Below are 16,429 nucleotides of genomic sequence, written 5' to 3'. Positions count from 1 at the left end.
ACATCCTAGCCTCGGATCAGGCAGGCTCGGACCATTTCTGGCGAGAAAACCAGCCTCCTCCTGATTCAAAAATGGGAACCTAGCGCCACCTGGTGGCCATTGCCTCTTCCATCCTTTGACTCTTTTCTTTCTTTCCGAAGAACTGGTTCGTTTTCTTTTAAATTTTACTGTTACACTTTAAACATACTTAATGATAACGTTCACCCAGGAAATTTGTACCTCTGCATGGTATATATTGCTTCTTTTTTCCCATTGCCCTCCTCTCCTTTCAACCCCTTCCCCTGTCCTTATTTACGAAAGCTTCATTTCCTCTTTTCCCTTTATTCTATTTTTTTCTTGTCCCTTCCATCCTTTCCCCTTCCCTAGCGCCCCTCCTTCTCATTTGAACCTTTTTTCCCTATTCCCCAGTATCTACTATACATTTTAATTCTTATTTACACCTTCAGTTTCTCACACCAGAAAAACAATTTAGTATTTCAACATGTGACTTTAATTTACCTCATTTAAGGGTATGGTCTCAAGGTGCATCCATTTTTCTAGAAAAGTCTCAAGCTTATCCTCCTTTATGGCAGAGTAGTACTCCACTGTATTAACAAATCGCATATCTTCTTTATCCACTCATTGGTGGATGGGCATTTGGCCTGTGCCCAAGATTTCTCTGTTACAAACTGTGCTGCCATAAACATGGGTGTGCATATCTCCCTGTGCTATGATGCCTTTAGTTCTCTCAGGAAGATACGAAGTAGGGGAACAGGAACAACATCTTTTCTTTTTCAGGTGCACTATAATAGCTTCTGGACCTGAATCCCCCCAGCAACAAGAGAACTTCACTTCACCAAGTATTTATCTCTATGCCCACCAAGCTCCACCAGCAGAGATGACCGAGAACCAGCTGGTCAGGGTCCCAGCAGAAGGTCTGAAGGAGAGAAGCAGCACCTCCCAAAGAGCTACCGTGCAAGCCAGAAACGCCTGCCTCAAGGGCAACTTAGATTTCTCCGCAGCTGCATCTTCCAAGAAATGCAAATAAATAGGTAAACCAGTTTAAAGTATTTGTATTTGGCCAAAGTTGTCTAAGATATTCTTTCAACGTGTAACCAATATTTTTTAAAATTACCTTCTTGGAGCTGGGCATGGTTGGCTCACGCCTGTAATCCCAGCACTCAGGAAGCTGAGGCAGGAGGATCGTTGCAAGTTCAAGACCAGCCTGGGCTACAAAGTGAGCTCAGGGCCAGCTTGAATTGCACAGGGAGACCCTGTCTCAAAAGTATAAATAAATAAACAAATTGCATTCTTGGGCTGTGAGTGTAGCTCAGTGGTAAAGATTTGTCTAGCATGAGAAAAGTCCAGAGTTCCATCCCCAGCACTGCAAAAATAAATAAAACAGTCTGTTTTTATCCTACCAACTCTGAAATCTGTGCATATTTTACACACTGCTATGGTATATCTTGATCCAAAACAGTGCTCAGCCATTTAGCTAAATACCAGCTAGCTGTAGTTATGTAGATATTTGTCAATGTGATTGATATTGATTCAGCGGACGTCGAATCACACAGAATGCCCTCCAAACTGTGGGTGGGCCTCGTCCAATCAGCTGAAGATCTTAAGAGCAAGGACTGAGGGTTCCCGACCAAGAAACAGTTCTTGTCAAGAGCAATAGGAACCCAGAGTTTCCCGCCTGCAGATTTTGGACTCAACAGTGCAGCGTCTTCTTCCTGCTTCCAGTGACCCCTTGCGCTGAGATCAGAAGCCATGCTGAAGATCTCGAGCGTGTCCCGAGAGCTCCCTGAGCCTTTCAAGCTGACTTGTGTGCTCTGACTTGATAGTAAGCCGCACCACCACGTGGCTCCCGTGAATAACCTCCAACTCCAGCCCCAGCGCTTACTTTGGGCCGTGGCTGCCCTGTCTCTGTCACACATCCTGACTTCTTTGACTTCACTTATTTCTAACTTTCTGTGTCATGGAGGTTTATGGGCCACCATTAGGTGCTTTCTTTGACCCTGTAATTCCATGTGATCGAGTGCTTTTCCATTTTACTCTGCACGTCCCCCTAACGTGCTCCGTAAGCGCTGTGATGAAGACCCGGGATACACCATCCGTGCGAGGGGACGGGGCGGATGCGTCGCTGTCAGGTGACACTGGACACCCAGCAACCCTCCAGGAGTCGTCTTCGGGCAGTTGTGCTTTGTGGAGCCATAAAACTTTGACTTCTCCCTGTTATGTAGAGAGATTTAAACTATCAGTTCTGGACCGTGCGGTGACCTAACCAACCCTGGCTGCCTGAAGAGTTCACCGCGTCTTGGATGGTGGACAAATGCCCACAGGAATCATGTCTGACCCTTTTCAACACGTCCTTTTCAAATGACCCACTCGCCCCTGTACCAATACTTATGAAGTCTTTGGATGGGAAAAGAGCTTCTCCAGATTTTAAACTGTGGTAAAGGTGATTTTAAAGAAATAAAATTTTGTAATTCTTAATTTAAAACAAATGCAATATCCACTCTACCTGGACATCTAGACCTCCAAGCCCGCAATCATGGGAGCCAGTGCATGAAACTACATCTCTCCTCCTCCCGCCGCTCCTCCCCCTTCCTCCCCTCCCCCTCCCCTTCCCCCTCCGCCCTCCCCCTTCCTCCCCCTCCCCCTCCCCCTTCCCCCTCCGCCCTCCCCCTTCCCCCCCCTCCCCCTTCCTCCTCCCCCTTCTTCCCCCTCCCCTTCCCCTCCCCCTTCCCCTCCCCCTCCCCTTCCCCTCCCCCTTCCTCCTCCCCCTCCTCCTCCTGTTTCTCATCCTTCCAGGTGGTGTAGGACCAGACGGAGCAGAGAAGAGCCGCGTCTTCCTTCCTTGTCCTCCGTGTATCTGAGTGATGGGACACCCAGATGTCCCGGCCTGGGAAATGTCTTGCGGGTTGGGGGGCTGAGCAGCATAAGTGGAATCAGTGCCCCCTTCCCCCTGGCCGGAGATGCCTCCCCAGGGGCTGGGAGCAGAAGGTGGGCTCTGCAGAGGACAGGAGGGAGGGCAGCTAGGCTGTGTGTGGCTGCTGCTCCTGAGGACAGCCCTGCGGGCCCCCCTTGGCACCGCAGGTGGGGAAGGCGCAGGCCCCGCTGCCTGGCCACTCTGTCCCTGCCAGAATTCCTGCCATACTTGCCTCCCCACAGCAGTCCAGCGCGGTCATCCTAAAGCACGCATCGTGTCATCACCCCGTTCCAGAGTCCTTCTATGGCTTCCAGTGATCTTAGGACAAAGCCCAAAAGGCTTTTGCAGACTCCCCGGGCTCTGTGTTCCCCCGGCCACACAGCCCGGTCGCCTCTCACATTGCACAGGCTTTGAAGTGTGTTATAAAATAGCACAGAACGTCAGGAGCCCCCTCTGCACAAGCTTCCAATGACTGCCTACGTGCATCTGAGCCTTGGCGGGGGCCGGACCATGCTGCACCAGGCAGTGCATCAGGCATCATTTCATTACTGTCTGTAATCTAGAGAAACAGAGAGAGAGGTCCCCAGCTAGGAGCGGAGGAGCCAGAGCTGACCCCACACACACCACAGGCTGCCTCGTCCAAAGGCCCCCGCTCCTCTCCATCAGGCGGTTCTGTGCCTCTGTGCCAGCCGGGCTGACCCCAGCACCCTCCTCCTAGGGGCCTCATGAGCTAAGACAGGAAAGCAGAGGCAGCTGGGGGCTCAGGAAGCCTGGATGCCCAGCAGCTATGCACCGCCTCAGGGCAGGCCCGCGAGGTCAGACTGAAGGGCGGCTGGGCCTGGGGGATTGTGCACTTTTTCACACATGCCCCCACAATGGCCAGGCATTGCTGTGTGTTTCTTTCTTTTCACACTCTTGCACGCTCGGTGAGAGTCCTCAGAGCCAGCCGTGCACCTTTGTGTACACTCCAGCCAGGCTCCCCCAGGCCTGGCCCCGTGAGACCCCCACCCAGAGAAGGATCAGCACAGAGGACCCTGCCCCCAGCCCGGAGCTCCGGCCACTGCTTGGCAGGGCGGAAGCTGCTGGGGCTATGGATCGGCCAGTGCCAGGAGCTGGCCGAGCCAAGGCTGCCCTTTGCTGGCTTCCTGCTCCAGGTACTGTTGGATCCTCGCGGATCTCCCAGGCCCCTGGGGGAGCAGCAGGAGCGGCTTCGATGCATGCGACCTCCGGCCCTGAATCCAGTGACAGCTGTGACCACTTCAGCTATTTTAAACCCTTGAGCACTAAGAAACTCCTAGTCCATCCAGCAGGCTCTGCGCCCAGCAGGGTGAGCCAGAGACAGGGCAGCTACCCCGCACGTGGGTGGCCGGTGGGGACTGGACTGTTTAAGGGGAGAGGGTTTCATTTCTGTGTATCATCGTCTCATTCTTGTTGACATCTTGCTGAGAGACAGGTCATTTGCCTGCTCACGGCCTCCCCAGAGCAAGGCTGAGAGGACCTTGCCCTGGCATCAGCCCGATGGCCTGCAAGCCCCCATCCCTGCTCCGAGGCTCTCAGGAGCTGTGCAACCCAGACTCCTGTACCCTCTCCACTGTCTGTCTTTGTTTGTAGAGTGTGGGGTCACTGGGAGGCACCCACTGTTTCTCTGCTGGGAGTCACGCTTTGCCGAATGTCACCACTGTGTGGATCATGTCACACCTGCCTCTGACGGGCTCAGTGTGGACCAGCGATGTCCTCCTCTGTCCCCTCAGAACCCCAGGGTCCCATGGGTGAAATGGACCAGTGGCATTCTATGTCCCCCAGAAAAATGGGCACACTGGCATGCGTCCAATGTCTGCTACACACTGTGAGGCCTCAAAAGGAGCTCAGGACGGAGGGTGCCTGGGCCTGAGTCAACTCTGTGAGCATCAAAATCAGCTCCCATTGGAGGATGCACCTCTCAAGGCCCTCCTGAGGTGCTAGGGTGTAGGGGCAGGCTGGACTTGGGCTCTACACACCCTCGGAAGCAGCAAGGCTCTTTTCTGCCTCCTAATTTGAGCCTTTGGGGAGAAGGCTGGGCTCAGGGTCTGGGTGTGCTCTGGCCACCTTGTTTTTTACTTTTATTACGAATCTACATGGTTTGGGGGCTGTGAATTTAGCTCAGTGGCATAAGCGCCTTCCTGGCAAGTGTAAGGTCATGAGTTCGATCCCCAGTACCACCAAAAAAAAAAAAAAAGAATCTACATGATTTCAAATTGGTCCTTTATTTTTGGCAGTGATTAGGATCAAACCCAGGACCTCCCACATGCTAAGCAAGCACTCTACCAGAGTTACACGCCCGCCCAGCTGGGTCCAGGTGCACCCCTTCCTAGGACCCCGTGGCCCTCCTGAACAGCTTCTCTTAGCCCTCCTGGCCTCCAGGTCTCCCACCCAGAAAGACCTCTCACTAGTTCCCAGGGGCCTGGGTGGGAGAAGGGGCAGAGGCGGGGAAGGGGTGGCTCAGGCCCCCAGAATGTCACCCACACATCTTGGCTTGCTCAGAATACGGACTGACCTCCACAGTGGCACTCCCTTCCCTTGGTGACTTGCTCCAGGCCCAGGACCCTAATCTCTGCCCCTCCCCGTCTCCTCCACTGGCACATGGCGTCAGCCACCGGGTGCCACACAGATCTCAGCCCATAAACACTGTCCAGATCAATCCCCTCCTCTGCAGCCCTCTCACGCTCTGCAGGGTCTGCACTGCCCCACCCCTGGGCCTCCTCACCAGGGCCGGAAGGCAGCCAGTGGGCCATTGTCCTCCTCCCCAGGAATCACCCAAGGCTCCCACCCTCCACCCACCCGCGCCTGGGCTGGCATTGGGCCCTGTCAGCTGCTGACTTCCCCGCTCCAAGCCCATGCCCCAGTTTCCCTATGCCGATGTTGACCCAGCGGGGAGGGTAGGGATGTCAGGCTGTCTGCTTTTGGTCAGGAGGCTGCCTCTCCTCCCCCTGAGTCTGCAAATACCTCTAACAAGAAGGCAGAGGCAGCCTGGTGCCACAGTGCACACCTGTGGTCCAATCACTCTAGGAGGCTGAGGCAGGAGGATCACAAATTGTAGCCCTGTACTGGATATCATAGCTATTTAGCAAGACCATATCTCAAAATTTTTAAATTTAGAAAGGGTTGGGCAGGTAGCTCCGTGCAAAGGACCTAAATTCAATCCTCAGTACACACACAAACATGGGCTCAGGCGTCCCTCCTATGACGAGACTTCCTGGACCCCTCTGCGCTCCCACCAACTCCTGTCCTGTCCCTCTAGCAGCTCCACGTTGCATTTTCTAACCCACAAGCTGGGGGATCTGGAGGAGAGACAGGGTTTGTTGAACGAAACAAAGAACAAGCCAAAAGTGCGAAGAACTGCCTATTTGATGACTTCACCCGGATCTCAGCAAAGGGGTGGGGCGAACTGTGGGCGGGGCCTCACTGGACCCAATGGGAAAGAAGCCTGGTTGACGCCACGCCCACGCCACGCCCCCCAGCGGCGGGATAAGGCAGCCAGCGAGGTCCCGACAGACGCAGGCTGCTGCCGCGAGCTCACCTGCCACAGGTGCTGGGGCTGCCGGAGGAGACGCGGGTCCCAGGCTGGACGCTGCGGACGGAAGATGCTGAGCGAGCGGACGGTGCGGCTACAGTTCGGGACCCGCGTGGAGGCGGTGTACGTGCTGGGCACGCAGCTCTGGACAGATGTGTACAGGTGAGCTGGGCCACCGCGTCCGCCCAGGGACCCCTTCACCAAGGGCTCAACCGCCCCTCCCCCGACTCGGGGACGTGGGCAGCCCGGCTTCTGACCCTGCACTGGAGGCTCCCAGAAATCCTAAGAACCTCGCGCAGAAACTTGGGCGGCCCCAAACCTTGGATTTCAGATTCCTGAAATCCTAGCCCCTCCGGTGCAGACACGGACTGCACCGCAGGTCCCTCCCGAACCCCCTCCAAGGCCCTCCACTTCCTCCACCCTCTGACCCTCTCCGCCCCTTTCCAGGGGACCTTAGCACCCCTGCTTTTCCCCACCACCACTTCCCTTCAGCCCTCCTGACTCAACCCACCCCAACCCAGCTCCCAGGCTTCCCACTCAGCAGAACCCTCTGGAACTTTGCTGGGGCAGGACCACGAGGGCGCTGCCCCAGGGCCGAATCTGGCTCCTAGGGTGGTTAAGGTTCCAATTTCACCCTCCCTGGGCTGTGGGTGGCTGCCCGTCCCCAAGCACTGTCCCTGTCTCCGTGTCCCTGGATGCCATCCCTGACTTCATTTTGGGGCCAGAGGGGGACCACCTTCCACGGGCTGAGGGCCTGAGATTCTGGGTGCAGGGGCGGGGCCTGTGGGAGCACCCCAGCTCCAGGATCCTGTCTCCTTCCCGCCTCTCTGACCACAAACTCCTGAGTGCAGGATTTCTGAAACAGAGGGATAGGATAGGACCCCAAGGACAAGGCCCCCTGCTGTGTGGACGGGGCCTTGGGAAGGTGTAGCCGGTGGTGGGGTGCAGGGTGCATCTTGCTGGGGTTTCGCCTGCAGCCCTTATAACAAGTATTCGTCAAGGCCCCAGTCACTGGGGGGCGGGTTCGGGGCAAGCACATGGGACCCTGTGATCTTGGGTCCCCTGGCCTCTCTGTGCCTCATCACCCTGCATTCTGCCACCTGGAGCACCAAAGCCCACTCCTTGTCTCCCCCATCCCCTCCCCAGTGCATTCGTTCCTTCCGTCTCTGTGGCCCTGGCTGTCCTGGCCTCCTGCCCAGGCACCCCCGGACACCTCCACAGCAGACACTCACATCTTGGACCCCATCCAACCTCAGGACCTCTCTCTGCAGCCCTGCCCCTGACCTGGGTCCCACCCTCTGCCTGGGCCTCAGTGGTTCCGAGTGTAAACCTCAGGCCGGTGATCACTGAGTGCCTCAGCAGAGCAGGAAAGAGAGTTCTTGGCACCAGTGGCTCTGAACTGGGCACCATCAGGGAGCGGGGTGGGAGCCAGGTGCTCAGGTCTCTAAGCCACAGCTGTCACCAAACCCCCTTGTTTGTTTGCCGAGTCACTTTTGCTGTTGCCTGGAAGGCTGGGGGTGTTGGGGGGTGACAAAGAACTCTGTGCACGGACCCCTGCCCGCACAGAGAGGCGCAGGCCGGTAGCGGGTGGCGTGGGGCGGGGCGGAGGTGTGCCAGTTTCCTTTGCCCTTCCTGGAGTCACAACCACAGTCATAGGACCCGACACCCTCCCCACCCCCCATCCTGAGGTCGTTTCTGGCCCAAGGCATCAGAGGCTGGGCCACCACTGTCCCAAGGAAATCAAACACAGACTTCAGTGTCACTGTCAATATTCTGAGAGTCCACATTTTCTTAAAAGTCAAAATAAATAAGTACAATTAGTTTCCATAATATATTTTATTTATTGTCCATCTTTTTTTTTTTTAACCAGTGTCTCATGACTTCTCAGAGTAAGGAGGCACTGACTCTGCTGAGCTAAATCCCCAGTTAACCTAGTGTATCTGAATGCATAACCAGTATGCAGATTCTTAATGAGACAGTTTGCCTTCTGGTTTCATGTGTAGTTTTTGAAACCCAACGTGTTACACTCGCAGCACGGCTCAGAGTACGCTGGGCTCTGCACACACTCAGCTGCGTGGGCTGGCAGCCACCATCCAGGTCACACCACGAATCTGGAGCAGGGCTCCAGATTTTGTTTTGTTTTGAGACGAGGTCTTGCCATGTACCCCAGGCTGGCCTCGACCTCACAGTGATCTTCCTGCCTCAGCCTCCTGAGTGCTGGGATTACAGGCATGCACCTCCCCGCTCAGTTTGGAGCAGGGTTTCTCAGTTTCAGACCTAGTGCCCTGGAGGCCAGATGGGCTTTGTGGCGAGAGCAGTCCTGTATGTCATAGATGTTTAGAGGCATCCCTGGCCTCTGCTCACCAGATGCCCATACCAGTCCCCTGGTTGTGACAATCAACAGCGTCCCAGGCAGTGTCAGTGTCCCTGCAAGAGAGCAGAGTTGCCACCCGCTGAGATCTGCAGGGCTGGGAGGAGGCAGCCTCCTCTAGGGAGCGAGGCCAGTTCTCAGGCTGTCGCCAGTGTCTTTTCTGGTACCTGCAGGGACACGAGGGTCCGCTGGGCTGATGACAGCAGGAGGCACCGTGAGCATCTCTCTTCCTCCTGCCACAGACCCTGGAGACACTGGGCTGGGGCCATCCCAGTTTGTAGATGGGAAAGTGAGCCTCAGAGAGACCAAGTGTTTGTCCAGGGGGGACCTGCGTGCCCCTGTCCACGTCCACCCATCGCCATGCAGCCCTGCCCTCTCCATCCCGTCCAGCCCTCCCAGCTGGATCTGGTGCAGGTTCTGCCCTCCAGGTGCCAGAAGGGCCTTCCAGTCCTGGCCACAGACCTTGGGGGAGTCCATCAGGGGCTGCCCTATTGGTCAGTCAACTCCTCCTCCTCCTCTCCCTCCTCCGGGGATGCAGTGGTGCTGGGAGTACAGGCTGCTCTCAGGCTGAGAAGCTGGCAGGGCAGCGGGCAAGCAGCAGGATTGTGATCACCCACACTGGGCTTCCATCCACTTGCTGTGTGACCTCAAGCACCTCCCTTTACCTCTCTGAGCTTCCGTTGACCCGGCTGAGGGTCAATCACAAAACACAAGCCAGGAGCTTTTGCCGGTAGAGGCTGAACCGTTAGTCATAGTGGTGGACAGTCAGCCACTTTGCTGCCCTACAAAGGGTCATCCTGGCCACCATAGGAGGGGGTGCTCTGGGCCACCCATGCTTTCCCAGAAAACCAGGAAGCTTGGGGATATCTGCCCTGACCCAGCCACATTCTATGAGTCTCCAGTAAGCTCTGTGTCTATGCACAGGAAGAAGGAAGTAGGATTTTCCCTAGAGAAGGTGCTGGTAGTTAGGGTGATCCGTCCGGGGTTCCCAGCGCACTTGTCCCAGGTCTGGTGTGGGACACCGGGCCACACTCTCCCGTGAGCCCCTTAGCCACAGGCAGCTCTACTCCTCTAGGGTGTCAGCAGATGGCAAGTGGGGGTGCCCTTTTCCCCTTCCCAGCATTCCATTCCCAAAGGCAGAGGCTGACAGGCGCGTTCCCTGTAGGGCACCGTTCTGCACGCTCGGGCAGAAGACCCGCAAAGGGACAGGACAGAATCCTAGACTTGGGTACTGGAAAGCACTGGGCAAACAGGGCCTTCAGCAGAAGGCACCGGCCGTAGAGGGGAGCTAGGAGAGCTTCAGTCCTGCTCCTCTCATGCCCAGACCTTCTCTGTCCCTTGCTTGATGTGAGTGCTGGGGATTTATCTGTATTTTTGTCTTGTTGAGACAGGGTCTCGCTATGCAGCTCAAGCTGGCCTTGAACTCACTTTGTAGCCCAGGCTGGCCTCAGACACACAGCAGTTCTCCTGCCTCAGCCTCCCGAGTGCTGGGATTACAGCAGTGCACTGCCACACCCAGCAGGATTCATCTATTTTAAAAAAAAGTATTATTAGAACCAAGGCCAGGAGATTCTGAGTCAGTTTGCAGCAGTGGGCACTCAGGGTGCCATCGGCTTCCCTTCCCCACATCTCACCAGTCCCATCCTAGCTGTTCACTCCACACTCTGGCATGCTGGGTGCAATCTGCCCTCGAACACACCAAGCTCATTCCCATCCCAGGGCCTTTGCACATGCTGCTCCTGATGCACTCGAGACTCCCCAGGCAAGCTTCTGTGCCTACCCATGTGCACGCCTGCTCCGCTCTGAGCCCCGGGCCCTCTATCTCAGTGGCCTTTTTAAAAATTATTATTTACTTAATGTATTTGCTAACACTTACCGAGTACTTCTTAGGAAACTGGCAGCCTTCTTAACACTGTGTGTCCGTCATACGTGCATTTATAATTTACAGGCCTTTAAACCTCATAACAAGGTCCTGATGTGGTGCTATCCGTGCCCCACCTGCTGGGGACGGGAAGATAGCTGCACTGTTCAGCACCGGGCAGCTGGAGAGTGCTGGGAGGGGCCTGGGCCCGCCCTTGCTGGGGCCTGTGTGTCAGCCCCTCCCCCGCCACAGTCTTTGAAGGGCTCAGGGGTGGGTGCATGAATGGATGTGGCTGCCGGTGCATGCAGCCCAGGCTGGCACAGCAGGGACTGGACATCGCTGGACGGGCCCCTGGAAGGTCAAAGGCATGTGGCTGAGCTTGGCCAGCTGCACTTGCCTCTGAGAAAATGCGGAGGGGGGCATTTAGCCCAGCTCAGGTGGCCCCATAAATTAGAACAACACCCAAAGTCTTCAATCCTGAGCAGGAGGCCCTGCCAAGAGCTGCCTGGGCTCTGGTTTCAGGCTGGAGAGGACCTGGCGCACTCCCCGCCAAGCCCACATTTCCTGACATGGCTGGGGTCCCCAAGGGCCGAGTCGGGATGGGAGCATGGTGGCAGGGCCCCGCACTTCCCACCCCCAGCTGGCCTGAGTGCCCCGTGAGTGTCAGGGCGACTCCGTGCTCCTGACCAGGGTACCTGACAACTCGAGCCACTGACCTCTGTCCTTCACCCAAGGACAGTGAGCCAGGGGACTCTCTGGGCTGGGACTCCCAGCTGTGAAACCAGCCAGGGCCTCTCCTTTGGTGTTCTCCTGAGCCAGGATCCCCTAGCTGGAGGACCAGAGGGAGGACTTCTACCAGATCTGCACCTCGAGGAGCTCAAGTCCACCCTACATTGTCCCTGAGACTCAGGGCAAGGGCTCACTCTCTGTGTGCCTCGGGTGTTCATCTGTAACATGGGGGCATCAGCATGGGCCTCCTGAAGTTACCAGAGGGATGGACAGTAAAGAGGGCTGGTACAGTGCCTGACAGATGGTACATAGTAAATGTACGATTAGAATTGGATTTTTTTATTAATTAAACTTATTGGCACGTTTTTTTAGAGACAGAGTCTCACTAAGCAGTTCAGGCTGGCCTTAAACTCACTTTGTAGGCCAGACAGGTCTTGACCTTGCGGTGATCCTCCTGCCTCAGCCTCCTGAGTGCTGGAATTACAGGTGTGCATCACCACACCTGGCTGGTACATTTTAATTATCCATAATGGTCACTTTCATCTCGGTGACTTTGTACCTGTGCATGACGTATCTCAATTCCTCTTCTTTTCCTATTCCCCTACCTTCCCTTCCACTCCTCTTCCCCTCCTTATATACAAAACCTTTGTTTCCATTTCTCCCTCTTTTCTTCCGTTTTTTCTTCTCCCCTCCCCCCTAATTCCCTTTCCCAACTGAGCATTTTCCGCCTATTTCATACTTTCTAGTATACATTCTGGTCCTTATTGACACTTTCAGTTTCTTACACCAGAGAAACAATGCACTATTTACACACGTGTGTTTGATTTATTTCACTTATAAGTATCCATTTACCTATAAATGTCTCAAGTTTATCCTTCTTTATGGCTGAGTAGTACTCCAGTGTATTAAAAATCGCGTATCTTCTTTACCCATTCAGCAGCTGCGAGTTGGGCTGTGGTTGTGGCTCAGCGGCACAGCACCTGCCTGGCAAGCATGAGGTCCTGAGTTTGATTCCTCGTACCAAAAAAAAAAGACATCACTTGATGGTCATTTGGGCTGTTTATAATAATGAATCCAATTCTATCTAAATCTTGGGAACAACCTAGGTTTTGGGTTATTATTATATTATTCAAGCAAAGTATGCCTAGTTATGGTCCCGGCACTCAAAAGCCCATAGCACACATGCAAAGGGTGCTTTTGATGTTTGTTAAGTGTTGTTTGAGGCAGAGGCAGAGGAAGAGAGCGATGCATCTGGCTGATGGCACCAGGGAAGACTTCTGGCAGAGGAGCCACTAAGCTGAGGTCAGGGCTCAGAGTGAGACCAAGGACCTTCCCCGGGGAGCGCACAGGTGGTGAGGGAGCCGTAGCCAGTAGGAAGTCACTGAAGGCTCCCGAGGAAGGGAATGGCCACGAACCAGAGTGCTTTGTTCCTAAGCTGAGGCCCGGGCAGCTGGAGCACAGCTGGGGGCTGCCGCGGCTTCCAGTGCAGGAGGCTGGCAGCAGGCAGACACGGGCTGTGCCTCCCGGATCCCTGCCCAGCGGCTGCCCAGCCTCAGGGCTCTGGCCACCTCCATACCGAGCACCAGATGGAAGGCCCAGACTGTTACCTTCCCGGGCCCTGCCTCCCTCCCTTCACGGTTCTCAAGGGTGCTCACTCCGGGTGGCATGCCAGGCTGGCACCCACAGCTCCCCCACCAACTCCTCCAAAGCCCCGTGGCCAGGTTGTCGCACCCAGGCTGCCAGGAGCTGGCTCACCCCAAGGATGAGCCCCGGGTGGTGTTAACGAGGTCCAGCCAGGTGTGGAGCAGGCTAGAGGGGCAGCGCCAGCCAGGGACAGGCGTGTCATGCCTCCCAGCCCTGCAGAGCCAAGCCAGTGACCTTCTGCGCTGACGGAGAGCCGACCAGAGGGGCTTGGCAGGTATCCGTCGCTTGACACCAGCCTCCCGGCCATTTCCATTTCCAAGCCACCATCCAGTCCCAAAGCTGCCCCTGCTCACCTGGGCACCTGCTGTCAATTCTCACCAGCCCCTCTCTTGCAGTGATGGTGAACCTTTTAGAGATCTGCATGATAACAAACAGCCAGCATGGCGTGGGGACCTTCTGTCCCCACCACTGCTCTGTTCCCTCTATCCACTTGGGCAAGCTGTGTGCAATGCAGATGGCCACACCGGCCCCGCTCAGCAGCCTGCAGGGACTTCCTGGCTCCTGTAAAATCTCTGCCACCTCTTCTCACCACACCTCTGCCCCTTGCTCACATTCAGCCAGCGTGCGAGGCCGTGCCCACCTTGCACATCCCCCAGGCTGCCCCGTGGCTTGGACGCCTCCTCCTTTTGTCCGGTTGGGTGATTTTCAAATTGTGCTCCGGGGTCCAGCAGCATCAGCAGCATCAGCTTGTTAGAAATGCGGTTTCCCAGGCTCCACCCAGACCGGGGTGGGAAAGATGGGCATGCACCCAGGAAGCTATCTTTTTTTTTTAATTACCTTTAATAACTTTTTTTTTTTGCACCAGGGATTGAACTCAGGCTTGCACCATTGAGCTAAATCCCCAGCCCAGCAACCCGTCTTACGTACATTTAAGTGTAAGATCTTCTGGCTTCGTTCATTGTTTTTAATGATAGAAATGTTACCTTTATGAAAATATTGGGCTCCACTGTGCACCCTCATAGCTGTATATATTTTGAATCATCCCCCATTACCTTCCCTTATAAGGCTCCCCATCTGCCTTAATCCTTTGCAATTTAGACCCCAGCTCCAATGCTCTTTCCTAAAGGACTGTCCCCTTCAGCGATAATCACAGGAAGTCTTCTCTTTCCCTAGAATATACACTCTTGGGCCTGGAATTTAGCTCAGCAGCTTAAGTGCCTGCTTGGCAAGCACGAGGTCATGAGTTCGATTCCCAGTACCAAAAAAATAGAATATACACTCTGTGGGCCTGGGGAACATGTTACCTGTTTTTCACCCCTCAGTCCCTACCGCCTAGAACGGTGCCTGGCGTGTGTTGAATGAGTGTATGACCGAGCGAGGAGGCCCTCCCCTTCCAGACCTTCCTCTTGCAAACACTGTGCTTGCTGTCTGCCAGACACTAAAACTAGATAAGGACGGTGCCATCCCCTGCTTTCAAGGAGCCAGCTGGCACAGAGGAAAGTAAACACGGGCCCAAACAGGGAAGCGTGTTTTGGGTGGAAGGAACAGCAGGTTCGAAGCAGAATCATGCAGAAAGTTAGGGGGTGACGGAAAATGCAGGATGGGCAGGCTCAGGGCCGCCGGGTGAGCTCCAGGCTGAAGAGTGATTTCTGACCTGATTTCTATGTTTTTTTAAAAAACCTCTCTGGTGACACAGCTGGGAAAGTCAGGAGAGGCAGGCTCCCTCATGCTTCACTCCCAAAGCACACAGAGCTCAGCCAGGTCCCAGGGCTGGGCTGCAGTGCAGGTGCTGTGCAGGGACGGGCGTCTGTCCTTCTGTCTACCTCTCTCTCGCCCCACTCCTTCCCTCCATGCTGCAGCGGCTGCTTGCAGTCCCCAAGGCCCACAGCAGCTCTTGGGTCGCTGCAGGGGCTCGAGAGGAGCTTCTCCCGGAGGGAGGCTGCTGGCAGGATCTGCTGGGGACAATGGCACCTTTGTTGTTTCTGCCAGGACTGCTGCTCCAAGAATAGCCGTTTGAATAGCTGTTTGCTCAGCTCAGCTCAGAGCAGGACTGGCACTGGGTTGTAGGAGGGTGTGGGCCCCTGGGGCTGTGATGTGGCGGGTACCAACGCCCTGGACCCTCTGGGGCCCGCTCCGGTTTCTCACTGGCCCAGAGGAATGAGAGCAGGCAGGGCGCATCAGCATAGTCACAGAGGCAGGGTCCTAAGGGATCGTCCCCCTGTGGAGTTTGTAAAGCACCGACAGGACTGTGTGCAGAAGCTCAGAATGGGAAGCAGCCGTGGCTGTGTTACAGCCGGACAGGGATCCGGCAGAGGGGCCCGTGCTCCCCAGAGGTCCCCCCAACCCTGACTCAAGCCCTGACAAAACTGGGCTCAGGCCCAGGTCTTCCACAGCTGGACCCCGGATCCAGGGCTTTTGCCTGGACTTGCCCGTCCTACTAACGAGGCCATGTCCACAAAGCATGTATCTTTAAAAAAAGATAGAAATCAGCTCAGCCCTGTGTCCCCAGGGGGCTGAAGACTTTGGAAAAGGGTAGGGGGACAAGGACAGATTGGCTTGGAGCTTCTGTTTTGAGCTCCTCTGCCAACACCTGGAATGGGCTGCTGGCTCCTGGGCAGTGTCCCTCCTGGTACCGGCCATCGGCCCGTGACCCCTGCAGTGGCCTACTTTTTATGTGCCATTTTTCCCTTGTGGTACTAGGGGTGGAAGCACGGGCCTTGTGCATGGTGGGAAAGCATTGTGCCTCAGAGCTATGTCCTCAGCCCCAGTCTGTAGCGAGTCAGAGATGCCAAGCAGCCGCGACAGACTGACACCTACAACCTTGGCCATCCCGGGGCTCTAACCACTGGGCCACACTGCTGAACATCCAGACCAGGGGCTCTCAAAGTGTGTAGCAGCATCAACAGTTCCTGGAAACAGGAGACAAAGCAGATTTTTGGGGCTACTCCAGCCCTACTACAACTAAATTCAAAGTCCAGTTGCAGCCTGTCCTGGTCACAGGGTCAGCAGTCCCTGCCTCACCTCAGCTGCACCAGGAAGACTCTCCAGAGACAGAATCCACACATCTTCAGCCTTTAGAACACACCTCAAGGTTCGGACAGCACCCCTGCTGTTTCTGAAGCCCATCAGAGTCAAGATTCTGGAAGCCAGAATGGCAGATACCTCCTGAGGCCAGTGTCTGAGTCACAAATCCCTCAGAATCCCTCCTAGATCCCTCTGAGCCCTCTGTGGCCTTTGGGAGCCCTCAAACCAAGCACCGAATTCAGCAAAACTGTCAGCCCTTGGTGTCCTCCCCTCCCCCATCTCCCTGTCACCTCCCCTTAAGCCAGCATCTTAGCTCAGGCGGCCAAAACCAAACCCCAC

At 55.5% G+C, this 16,429-nt stretch overlaps 1 protein-coding gene and 1 long non-coding RNA gene across 2 annotated transcripts in view; one reads left to right on the top strand and one right to left on the bottom strand.

The window, feature by feature from the left end:
* Positions 1-467: 467 nt before the first annotated feature.
* On the bottom strand, positions 468-3,472 carry LOC134472926 (uncharacterized). The gene is made up of 2 exons (XR_010042959.1): positions 3,140-3,472; positions 468-2,207 (listed from the first exon to the last, which is right to left on the bottom strand). It is a non-coding gene; the product is annotated as an uncharacterized LOC134472926 (long non-coding RNA).
* A 2,945-nt stretch (positions 3,473-6,417) lies between these two features.
* Padi2 (peptidyl arginine deiminase 2) overlaps positions 6,418-16,429 on the top strand; it is a 38,034-nt gene continuing 28,022 nt past the window's right edge. The window contains exon 1 of the mRNA XM_003471384.5: positions 6,418-6,623. Coding sequence (XP_003471432.1) covers positions 6,532-6,623 — 92 coding nt within the window. The 5' untranslated portion in view covers positions 6,418-6,531. The remainder of the gene's footprint in view (positions 6,624-16,429) is intronic.

Source organism: Cavia porcellus, unplaced genomic scaffold, assembly GCF_034190915.1.
Source record: "Cavia porcellus strain 051 isolate PalLab524CR breed Dunkin Hartley unplaced genomic scaffold, mCavPor4.1 scaffold_25, whole genome shotgun sequence".
NCBI classification, from domain to species: Eukaryota; Metazoa; Chordata; class Mammalia; order Rodentia; family Caviidae; genus Cavia; species Cavia porcellus.
The sequence above is the reverse complement of the archived record's forward strand: the minus strand, read 5'-3'. Positions and strand labels throughout refer to the sequence as shown.